At 40.1% G+C, this 12842-nt stretch overlaps 1 protein-coding gene across 7 annotated transcripts in view; it reads left to right on the forward strand.

The window, feature by feature from the left end:
- Positions 1-12842, forward strand: part of FAM118B (family with sequence similarity 118 member B) — a 64375-nt gene that overhangs the window by 33679 nt on the left and 17854 nt on the right. For all 7 annotated transcript variants that reach the window (XM_066365175.1, XM_066365172.1, XM_066365174.1 and 4 more), the window contains one exon: positions 2310-2562. In XM_066365175.1, the coding sequence (XP_066221272.1) occupies positions 2310-2562 (253 nt within the window). The remainder of the gene's footprint in view (positions 1-2309; positions 2563-12842) is intronic.

The following is a 12842-nucleotide window of genomic DNA, read 5'->3' on the forward strand; positions in this document are numbered from 1 at the left end:
ATTTTGTCGACCTCTTGTCTGCTGTTAACTTTCCCTATTTGACTTTTGAACTTATGCCTTCTAAAAAAATTACTATTATTTAGTGGTTTTAAGAAGAAACAAAAATAAAAACCAAGTTGTTACATTTTTCTTTTTAAGCATGTGGGGTTTTTTAAAATTTTTTATTGATTGATTTTAGAGAGAGGTTGATTTGTTATTCTACTTATTTATGCATCCATTGGTTGATTCTGGTAGATGACCTGACCAGGGATCAAACCACAGCCTTGGTTACTAGGATGAGGTGCTATCCAACTGAGCTACCTGGCCAGGGCTACATTTTTCTTTTTAACTACAGTTCTTAAATTGGGAAAAGTTACACCTCAAATCTATAATGTATGAAGTAAAAAATTCAAATAGCACAGCACAATCAAGTGCAAAATAAAAATATTTTTGCTCCCCAATTCCGGAGTTAACCACTGTTTATAGCTCTTATGAATTCTTCTAGAAATTTTCTGAGAGTATATTTGTGCATGCTTCAGTAACTTGATTCCCTTGAACTGAAAATCATTTTTCATCATTTGCTTCTAAAATCTATTCCTGTCTTTTCCAGTAGACTAAACTTTTGAGATTAGGAACTTGTATTGTTCATAAATACATCACTAGTGCCAATCGTAATCTCTGGTATTTTATAAACTTTTCATATTTGTTGAAGGACTGAATGCTGGAGTTGGAGATTAGGAAGATGATTCTAGAGGTTATTTCTCTAAAGCCAGGTTTCCCAAAGCTTAAAGTATTGTTCTTTCTTGGGTTGTGCCAATATGCTAATCCTGGTTCTCTTTATTTTTTGGACGAAAGGCTGAGAAAAATAATTTTTTTGGAAAAAACATGCCATCGGCAAAAATTAAAGTATATGAATAATTTCAAACATATTTTATTATAGTCTCTAGAATGAAGGGAGGTGGGGAACAGAACACAAAAATTTAGGCTCATCCTGTCTCACATGGAAACTTCAGGACAGAGGTCTGTCTGTGCGTATCTTGGTAAGAAAGGGATGGTTTTTACTTTTTGTTGTATCTATTAAATAGTTTTTTTTAATTAAAAAAATTTCTTTTTTGCTATTTGAGAGAAAAGGAGAGTGAAGCATCAACTCATTCTTAGTTGTTCTATTTTTATGTTGTGCACCCATTGATTGCTTCTCATACATGTTCTGACTGGGGATCAAACCTGTGACCTTGTTGCACCAGGACAGTGTTTTATCCACTGAGCCACCTAACCAAGGCAGTTATTTTTTTATTTGAGTTCCTGGGGCTCTTCCTGGGTTTTCAGAGTTCTGTTGGCTACTCTTTCTTTATGGCCTGAGAATATCTTAAACAAACTGAAGGCAAACCTGTTCTCATGTTTATCTCCTGCTCAGTTTTAGTCACTTTCAGTTTTGTCTTAATGTTCACAAAATTGGGCTTAAATTTTTTATTGGCTTTCTTTCATTTCCTATTTTGTTTCTCAATAGCTGTTTAATTTGTATGGAGTTCTGTTCTCATAGGAATCTAAATGAAACATTTTCTTTGAAATTTAATGTTGGTTTAAAGTACAACTTATCAGAACTCAACTGAGCTGTAATATAATCAGAACTTTTCCTAATATTAGTGAGAGTTCTTAGATTGAGAGGACTATGAAGGAGAAAATTGATTTTAAGATTGCTTTTTAGACCTGACCAGGTGGTGATGCAGTGGATAGAGCCATGGATTGGGACGCAGAGGACCCAGGTTCGAGTCCCAAGGTCGCCTGCTTGAACGTGGGCTTATCTGGCTTGAATGTGGGCTCACCAGTTTGAGCACGGGGTCACTGGCTTGAGCATGGGATCATAGATATGACCCCATGGTTGCTGGCTTGAGCCCAAAGGTCACTGTCTTGAGCAAGGAGTCACTCAGTCTGCTGTAGCTCCCCACCCAAGGCACAGATGAGAAAGCAATCAATAAACAACTAAGGTGCCTCAACGAAGAGTTGATGCTTCTCATCTCTCTCCCTTCCTGTCTGTTTGTCCATATCTGTCCCTCTCTCTGTCCCTGTCTCTCTTGCTTTAAAAAAAGAGAGAGAGAGAGAGAGATTGCTTCTTAGGATTCCTGGAATAGGTATATGACTTTGTTTTTCAGCAACCACTGGCACAGTATTCCAGTCTTTTTGCATAAGCTATTTTGGAGAGGTGTCAGAAACTGGCACTTGTCATCTTTGCAACTGTAGAAGTTATAGCTGAAAACCACGTTTTAGTCTCTTCATGTGCTCCATATCTGTTGCATGTTTCCCATCCTCTCCTGTGTGTTGGACTTTTTTAGGAAGCTGCTTCCAAGCTTAAAAAGTAAGAAGCCTGGGGAACTTGTGCTGGTGATTGGAACAGGCATCAGCGCTGCAGTCGCACCTCAGGTGCCAGCCCTCAAGTCCTGGAAGGGGTTGATTCAGGCCTTATTGGATGCTGCCACTGATTTTGATCTTCTGGAAGATGAGGAGAGCGAAAAGTTTCAGAAATGTCTCCACGAAGACAAGAATCTTGTTCATGTTGCCCATGACCTTATTCAGAAACTCTCTCCTGTGAGTACCCTGTCATTTGAAGTTTCCTAAAACCATTCCGTGTATGCTGAATGTGATCAGGATATGTATTTCTGTTTAGATACGCATAGCATTTGCCTTGCCTTTTCTATAAAATGGGTTTATGGACTTTATCCAGGGTTGTTATCTCTTGACCCTATTTCAGTGTGTGTGTTTGTGTGTGTGTGTGTGTGTGTGTGTGTTGATGATGATGATGATGATGTTGGGGCCTTTGTGGTACAAAAATGAGACCACTGTTCCATTGTTGCTGTATTTTGAATTTACTTTTTCTGCACATACTACTATAAAAGCTGTGTTCACTGGCACCCAGGCCTCTTAAGGAACCTCAGAAAGATTAGAGATAATTCTTACCATTTTATTGATTAAGCAACACAAATTTTTTTTTTTTTTTTTTTTTTTTTTTTGTATTTTTCTGAAGCTGGAAATGGGGAGAGACAGTCAGACAGACTCCCGCATGCTCCCGACCGGGATCCACCCAGCACGCCCACCAGGGGCAACGTTCTGCCCCTTCGGGGCGTCGCTCTGCCGCGACCAGAGCCACTCTAGCGCCTGGGGCAGAGGCCAAGGAGCCATCCCCAGCGCCCGGGCCATCTTTGCTCCAATGGAGCCTTGGCTGCGGGAGGGGAAGAGAGAGACGGAGAGGAAGGAGGGGGGTGTGGAGAAGCAAATGGGCGCTTGTCCTATGTGCCCTGGCTGGGAATCAAACCCGGGTCCCCCGCACACCAGGCCTACGCTCTACCGCTGAGCCAACCGGCCAGGGCTTAAGCAACACAAATTTTTAATGTTCTTTTAAAGGCAATCACTTAGAATATAAGTAATTTTGTCTTGCTTTATCAAACTGAGTTGGACACTAATTCCCTAATGGCTAAAAGACCTCCTTATCTTGTTTTATCTTAAAAATGTCTTGAAAATCAAGATTTACTTAGAAATATTTGGAAATAATAGAGTAGCCAAAGCATGTTCTTTTTTTTTTTTTTTTGTATTTTTCTGAAGCTGGAAACGGGGAGAGACAGACAGACTCCCGCATGCGCCCGGCACGCCCGCCAGGGGCCACGCTCTGCCCACCAGGGGGCGATGCTCTGCCCCTCCGGGGCGTCGCTCTGCCGCAACCAGAGCCACTCTAGCGCCTGGGCCAGAGGCCAAGGAGCCATCCCCAGCGCCCGGGCCATCTTTGCTCCAATGGAGCCTTGGCTGCGGGAGGGGAAGAGAGAGACAGAGAGGAAGGAGGGGGGGGATGGAGAAGCAAATGGGCGCTTCTCCTATGTGCCCTGGCCGGGAATCAAACCCGGGTTCCCTGCACGCCAGGCCGACGCTCTACTGCTGAGCCAGCCGGCCAGGGCCTGCCAAAGCATGTTCTAAATCTTAAGTATACCTTAAAAAAATAAAAAATAAATATATATTTAACTCTTACTCCTAAGAAGTTAATTCAGTGTTTATTTCCCTCCTTTTCCCCCAGCTCTAAGGCCTATAGAAAAGAAGGTCATTAAAAGTTAACCTAGAAGACATGTATTTATAAGTAATCTTTTTCTGGTTCATGACTCATTTTAGAAACTTAAGGCCTTTTTTTACTTCTCATTTCATTATTTGGGGTGAATTGTTACTAACCTAGAACAGTGTAAAGATTTAACAAGTTTTAAAGAGCTCATGGGAGTTTCTCCTTATATACAAAAATTAACTCAAAATGAATTAAAGACTGAAATGTAAGAGATAAGACTATAAGAAAGCAGGGTTGTAAGGCTTCATGACTTTGCATGTAGCAGTGGATTTTTAAACATGACACCAAAAACACATGTAGCAAAGGAAAAAATAGACAAAACTGTACTTCAAAGTTAAAAATTGTTAATCTCAAAGAATACTTATCAAGATAGTGAAAAGCCCCAGAATGGGAGAAAATATTAGCAATTTATATACCTGATAAGAGTGTAGTATCCAGAACTATTCGAACTTAATGATATAAAGGCCAATAATTCACTTTTAAAGTGGCAATGGATTTGAATAGACATTTATTTAAGGAAAGTATACAAATGGTCAGTAAGCACATGAAAGAAACTTAGAAAAATGCCCATCAAAGCCACACCACATGAGATAGCACTCGGATGGCTAGCATTAAGGTCAGTTAATAAGTATTGGCAAGGACGTGGAGAATTCAGAACCATCATGCACTGCTGGGAATGTGAAATGGTGCAGACAGTGTAGAAAACAGTCTGGTGGTCCTCCAAACAATTATAGTTATCATAGAACCCAGCAGTTTCACTTCTAGATATATACCCAAGAGAAATGAAAATGTGTGTTCATACATAAACTTATAAGTGAATGTTTATAGCATTGCAAATAGTAGCTAGAAGGTAGAAATAACCCAAATGTGGCATAGTCACATAGTCATACAGTAGAATATTACTCGACAAAAAGGAATTAAGTACTGATAGACACTACAGTATAAATGAACTTAAAACATCATGCTAAGTGGAAGCTAATTGTAAAAGACAACATGTTAGATGATTCCATTCATAGAAGATGTCCAGAACAGGGAAGTCTGTTAGAGACAGAAAGTAGTTGTCTAGGGCTGGAGCAGGGATGGAGGGCAGGACGGTGATAAAGTGATGAAATGTAAAATCAACTGTGGTGACAGTTGCACATGTCTGTGAATCTAAAAATAATCATTGAACTGTACACATCAAATAGGTGAATTACATGCCAAGTGAATTATATCTCAGTAGAGCTGTTAAAAATAAAGTTAACTGGCCCTGGCCGGATGGCTCAGTGGTAGAGCGTCGGCCTGGCGCGCAGGAGTCCCGGGTTTGATTCTGGCCAGGGCACACAGGAGAAGCGCCCATATGCTTCTCTACCCCTCCCCCTCTCCTTCCTCTCTGTCTCTCTCTTCCCTCCTGCAGCCTAGGCTCCATTGGAGTGGAGTTGGCCCAGGCGCTGAGGATGGCTCTGTGGCCTCTGCCTCAGGTGCTAGAGTGGCTCTGGTCACAACAGAGCGTCGCCCCCTGGTGGGTGTGCCAGGTGGATCCTGGTCGGGCGCATGTGGGAGTCTGTCTGACTGCCTCCCCGTTTCTGGCTTTGGAAAAATACAAAAAAAATAAAAATTAAAAAATTAAAAAAAATAAAGTTAAGCTCAGCCTGTGGTGGCACAGTGGATAAAGCATTGACCTCGAACACTGAGGTCACTGGTTCAGAGCCCTGGGCTTGCTGGGTCAAGGCACATATGACAGGCAACCACTGAACAACTAAAGTGAAGCAACTATGAGTTGATACCTCCCACTCCCTCTTCCCTCTCTCCTCTCTCTATAAAATCAATCAATAAACTATATATATATATATTTTTTTTTTGTTATTTTAAGAGAGAGACAGGAAAGGAGATTGAGAAGCATCAATTTGTAGTTGTGTCACTTTAGTTGTTCATTGATTGCTTCTCATACGTGCCTTGATGGGGGGGGGGGGGGCCTTCAGCCGAGCCAATGACCCATTGCTCAAGCCAGCAACCCTGGTGGAATCATGTCTATGATCCCATGTTCAAGCCAGGACCCTGCAGTCGAGTGAGCCTGCGCTCAAGCAGGTGTCCTTGAAGTTTTGAAACTGGGATTTCAGCATTCCAGGTTGATGCTCTCTCCATTGCACCACTACTGGTCAGGCAATAAATAAATCTTAAAAAAATAAAAAGATGAAAGGTATATGATTCAAACATTAATCAATAGAAAGTGAAAGTATCTATATTATATACTATGATAAAGTGCACTTGAGAGCACAAGAGGAAGGAAAACATAATTTTTTTTAATCTCCAAAAATATACAAAGGTACTGTCATTTAAAAGGTAATTCAAGAGTATATAGACAAAAAATGTAAGAGATAAAAGTATTAAAGAGGTGTGTTGACCAATTAATAAAAATGTTATTATTATTTTTTTGAAAGAAAAGGAGTGCTTGTGGGGGAAAGTGTACTGTTATTAGTCCAGGAAGACTAGTGTGGATGGAGAAGTCCTATTTCAAAGTGGGACTCTGTAGTGTTGTTCTGCTACCCTATAATCTTGGCTGTAGTCCTCAATAATCCATTCAAATGTCTCCTGAAAATAAGGAAACGTGATTTTGCTAGTTTGTGGTGAGTTACAATTGAAAGTAATGAGAAGATTTAAAGTCAGTGTCAATAAATATATATATACCAACCAAGTATATCAAGCTGAAGTCACTGATTATCTGTGGATGGTGATTTATTATTGACCTGGCCTGTGGTGGCACAGTGGGTAAAGCATTGGCCTGAAATACTGAGGTTGCCGATTTAAAACCCTGGGTTTGCCAGGTCAAGGAACATATAGGAAGCAACTACTATGAGTAATGCATCCTGTTTCTCCCCCCTCTTGCTGTCTCTCCCTTTCTTTTCTTCTCTCTCTCTCCTCTCTCTAAAAATCAATAAATAAAATCTAAAAATAAATAAACTGTTTAAAGTATAGTTGTAGAGTAGAATCAGTTCAAGTAGCAATTGTTAAACTTTTGTGTCAAGATTCCAAAATTTAAAATTAAAACAAAATTATAAAATACTAATTCATTTAAAAATATTGTATATGAAAAATAATTGTTTTCCAAAACAAATTTGTGAGCAGAGTAGTATTTGTTTCATATCTTTGCAAATCTCTTTAATGCAGGGGTCCCCAAACTACGGCCCGGGCCGCATGCGGCCCCCTGAGGCCATTTATCTGGGCCCACCTCACTTCCAGAAGGGACACCTCTTTCATTGGTGGTCAGTGAGAGGAGCATAGTTCCCATTGAAATACTGGTCAGTTTGTTGATTTAAATTTACTTGTTCTTTATTTTAAATATTGTATTTGTTCCCGTTTTGTTTTTTTACTTTAAAATAAGATATGTGCAGTGTGCATAGGGATTTGTTTATAGTTTTTTTTATAGTCCGCACTCTAGCAGTCTGAGGGACAGTGAACTGGCCCCCTGTGTAAAAAAGTTTGGGGACCCCTGCTTTAATGCCTAGCTTAATAGAAAACAGCTAGATTCTCATCTGCTTTATATATTCAGTCTGCTGTGTTTGTGTTGGTATCATTTAAGTATATGAAAAAAATCAGGTCTCAAAGATACATGTTGGAAAAGAGAGAAGTATAGATATTCTTGGTTGATACCACACCAAAAACTCAGTAAGTGGTGGCTTCCTAAAGATTAATAGTAATATGTAATCTGAAATCAGATCAAGTCCATATTCAATATGGTAATATGAGTTTGAACATTTCTTGTTCAATTGCATTAAATAAATCCATTGATCTATCTTGCATATAGAATGAATCTTTTACCTGTGCGTGATTTTATTTTATTTATTTTTAGTGAGAGAGAGAGAGAGGGAGAGGCAGACAGACAGACAGACAAGGAGAGGGATGAGAAGCATCAATTCATAGTTGCATCACTTTAGTTCATTGATTGCTTCTCATACTTGCCTTAAGGGGGGGCACACTCCAACCAAGTCATGACTCCTTACTCAAGCCAGTGAATTTGAGCTTCAAGCCAGTGACCATAGGATCAAGTCTATGATTTCACACTGAAGCCACAATCCCGCTCTCAAGCTGGTGAGCCTGCACTCAGACAGATGAGCCTGTGCTCAAGCCAGTTACCTCGGGGTTTTGAACCTGTGTCCTCGGTATCCCAAGTCGATGCTTTATCCTGGTGCCACCGCTGATCAGGCTACCTGTGTGTGAGTTTTTAATGGCATGCATTGGTCATTTGGAAAATATTGGTCCACTCAGTTATACGTATCTTCCAGATATTGATACCAGTTTTATCACAAAGGTATTTGGAAGCTGTCAAACTCATGGTGGCAGATAGAAGTTTTCTAAAATGCTGACTTTTGCTTGTAAGCTCAGTTTTCATCATTGGCAATAATGACAGCAATCAGTAGTTGTTTTCCTTGAAATGACAGGCTCCCTTCATTCATTTTCAAGGAAAGTGCCTGAAAATACCCAAATATGAATAATTAGTTTCAATCATCCAAGTAAAAATGATGTTTGATGAAAAAAAGGTGGCTAGTTCAGTTTACTGTTGAAATAATCACACAAGTGTTTTGCCGGTAGACAACATAGCATACTCCAGTCTACAGAAGTGCTGTGTGCATCTCTCCTGTTTCTTCATGCAGAATCGAGAGGACATGGACTCGAGTCAAGATTTCATACAATTTTTACTGCCTCATTAAGTGAATTTGGCATCTTTTTCTTACTGAAAGTTCTTTTTTAATGAAGAATACAATGATAACTGGCACAGCTTTGTTCTCTGTCTTAATTCATGCTAATGTTGACATAATGGCCAAACCTGTAGAGAATTTTTATAAATTTATCTGAGTCAAATTGACAACATATGCTGGGGGTTAAATGTCATCAAATGGTCTGTAGAATGGCAGTTTTGTGGCTTATTTTGTACATTAAAATTGAAGGAGAAGATGTAAGTAAGAAACATGAAATCCACTGGTGGTAGATTAAGGGGGTGGGAGAAGACATAGTGGAGAAATCTCTGGATTGGATAAAAGGTAAAATGGAGAGACACATATTTCTTTCACAGTGGCGGGCACAGGCCAGTTAACAGTTCTAGCTCAGAGAGATGGCATGCGGGAACAAGGTAACAAAGGATTCAGTGGCCTCTGCTGGGGGCTACAGGTTGTGCCTTCAGTTGTGCCTTTGAGGGTGTGGGAAAGACAATCATTGACATTTTAAGGATGTGCTGTCCTACATGCATAAGAACAATGGACAGGGCTAACTTAAGGTAGATTGATTGACCTTTGCTAAGGAAACTGTGGGCCTGGGTTTGACTACCGCTGTTACCTACCTGCTCAGTTAGGAATCGGTGCTCAGACTGTCCGTGGGGTTACGTTTGCTCACTGAGCTTATCAGGCCTGCTATGTGGCCCCAGCCTGTCAGGGTTATTGCACAGCCCCATTTTCCTTCACACTAAGGCCCCAGCAGTTTATCCACCGTTGCCTTTGCGTCATTAGTGCAGATATAAACAGTGTAAAAGACAAAATATCACCTTAAGGTTATTATGAAAGTGTTTTTGATTTTGCAGACCTCTCAAGAATCTTAGGGATTCAGGGGTCTGTAGGCTTCATTTGAGAGACATTCCAACAGAGGGTATGTAAGAAAAAATACATGTGACCCAAAGGCTTTAAAAGAGAGAAGGAGGGGGCATTTGGGGAAGTTTGAACAGTAGCTGAGTATTTGGTATTGTGTTGATGAAAGAACATCCCATCTAAGAAAAAGTCTTACAAGAGTGTATTCAAGTCTGGCCAGGTAGCTTAATTTGTTAGAGTGTGGTCTCAACATGCCAAAGTTCTAGTTTGATCCAGGTCAGGGTACATAAAAAAATCAACCAGTAACAGCATGAATAAGTAGAACAACAATTTGATGTTTTTCTCTCTCAAAAAAAAAAAATCAAATTAAAAAAAAGGGGTTAACTTGAGTCAAACTGATGATGGTTGCTGGGAAGCAAAATCATATTGAGAAAATGCTTTGGAGAATGGCAGTTTTACAGCTTATTTTGTACTTTAGAATCAAAAGGGACTTAAGGGTGCTGTTACAAGGAATCCATTGGTGGTAGATTAGGGAGGTGGGAGATAGCAAAGCAGGGAAACCTCTGGGATTGGATAAAGAGTAACACAGACTTTTACATTGGTGGGTTTAGGTGTACACACAAAGATGATGTTCAGGGAGCAGGCTAACATAAGGGGCTCTGTGGTCTTGTGCTCTGGTGGGAGGTTTTGCCCTCAGGGGTCTGGAAAGGGGGGATTACTCTGACCTTCCAAAGGTCTGTGATCTTAGCTGCAAAGGACAGTAGACCGGCTCCCTGCAGATAAAGACTGACCTTTGTAAAGGAAGCTACAGGCCTATGATGTGACTATCCACCATGACCTTTTAGTTAGGCATTTTTATAGTCCAGTATGTTCAGAGCATTCTGTGGGGTTACTTTCCATCTCTGAGTTTATTAGATCTGCCTTGCAGGCCTCTTCTGAGCTTGTCAGCTTTAGTATGTGACCCCTTTTTTGTAGGGAATTAATATTGCATTTTCTAAAGATGCAATTTATGTTTTGTTTTGTGTGTAAAGAGGATTTCTTATATTTAGGGAACCTACTGAAGTATCTGAAATGATGCTTAGGAATTGATTCCAAAAAATGCAGTTAAGTGGGGAAGGTGGATAGGGAGTTTTGGTTAAACAGATTAGCTGTGTGTGATCATTTTTCAAATTGGATGATGGGTACATGGGTTTTTTAATACTCTTCTTTTTTTGTGTCTGTTTGAGAATTTCCATATTTAAAAAGAAAAGACTATAACAACAGTAATATGGCAGTGTTAACAGGCCCATCTTAGTGAGCCAGTTTTTTACAATAGGGAAATGGCATTGTCTTCAATGCAGAGAGGACTCAGAATCAGAAAAAAATGCCATTTAAATGCACTGTGACCGTGGGCAAATAAATTATGAGAAACTCTTTGCTCCTATAGGACTCGGGTAATAACTACTTACCTCATAGGCTTTTGTGAAGAATAGTAAGATAATGAATATAAAGTGTCTGACACATAGTAAATACACTGTAAATGTTAGTAACCTTGGTGAAAGAGTCAAAATTGTGGTTTTCTTTATCGGGGAACAGAAAGATGAGAGTTACAGGGTGGAAGGAAACGAAGTGTCACTGGACTTAGTTTACTGCTTGAAATGAATGAGAAAGTGCCCATGGAAGTGTGTGGGGAGTTCAGCCTTTCCTTTGACCATGGAACTTCCTTTTGTTTTTGTTCCTCTGTTCTGTTTAGAGAGGCCTCTAATGGCAACTTTAGTTCTAAGTCACCTGCTTCAAGAGAGAGAAATGTTCCTTTTTAAGTCTGAAGAATTCAGTACGCTGACAAAAAAGCCTGTTTTCTTCCTCTCTCTGTTGACATGCCAAAAGGTAGTAACTTAAAGAAATCGGACTGAAAGATAGCTAGCTAAAGTAAGTGACTCATGACATTTATTTCCAGGCTTTAACCTTCTTTATTTCTTTTCTTAGAAACAAGAAAATGTATTCCACACCTATGATTAGCTCGTTGTACACCCAGGCGCTTTTATCTGTGCGCACAATGATTACACTGGTGTTTGACTGTAGTGTTATATAACTATGTGCATGAATCCAACTACAAAATGAAGTTATAAAACACAAGGAAGTTCTTAAAATAACCATAATCTTTCATTTTAACTGAATTTTGCTTTTTTTGAATAGGTACTATTTACACACATTGCAGAAATCAAAATGATGTAAAAAGGTTCATTACATCACATCTCATTCCCACTCATGACTTTGTTCGCCTCCTCTTCCCAAACTGACCCCCCCCCAGAAGTCACCACTGTTACTAGTGTTTTGACAATCCTCCCAGTGTTTCTTTATGCAGAAAGAAGCAAATAGGACTAGATTTATTGTGTGTGTGTGTGTGTGTGTGTGTGTGTGTGTGTGAGAGAGAGAGAGAGAGAGACAGACAGACAGACAGGGACAGAGGAAGGGAGAGGGATAAGAAGCATCATCAATTCTTCGTTGCCGCTCTTTAATCTCCTTAGTTGTTCATTGATTGCTTTCTCGTATGTGCTTTGACCAGGGGGCTACAGCAGACCGAGTGACCCCTTGCTCTAGGCAGAGACTTTGAGCTTCAAGCCAGCGATCTTGGGCTCAAGCCAGCAACCATGGGGTCATGTCTATGATCCTATGCTCAAGCTGGTGAGCCTGCACTCAAACTGGATAAGCCCGCACTCGAGCCAGTGGCCTCGGGGTTTCAAACCTGGGTACTCTGTGTCTCATTCTGGCACTGTATTCACTGTGCCACTGCCTGGTTAGTGTATATGTATTCTTATCTCAGTACCTCCATTCGCCGTTTCAGCAGGTAGTGTTCTAGACATGCTGCTGTCTGTACCACCTTTATTTCACATAGAGCATATTTACAGTATATCCTGGAGCTCCCTCTGTGCCAATCACCTCTGTATTCTGGGCTTGTTTCCAGTCTTTTACAGCTAGCAGAGCAGTGATGACCTTGTATACAGGGTGGGGCAGAAGTGAGCTTACAATTATTCATATGGTAAGTAATACAATAATTAATAAATAGTGACAGAAGAATAAACTGTTTCATGCATTAACAACTGTAAGTCTACTTTTGCCCACCCTGTTGTCATTTCATTTGTTTATAATACATCTGTGGGATATAATCCCAGAAATGGAGTTTCAAGATTATAGGATAAATGAATTATAATTTGATAGATGTTAAAAGGGCA

The sequence above is a fragment of the Saccopteryx leptura genome, chromosome 2, assembly GCF_036850995.1.
Source record: "Saccopteryx leptura isolate mSacLep1 chromosome 2, mSacLep1_pri_phased_curated, whole genome shotgun sequence".
NCBI classification, from domain to species: domain Eukaryota; kingdom Metazoa; phylum Chordata; class Mammalia; order Chiroptera; family Emballonuridae; genus Saccopteryx; species Saccopteryx leptura.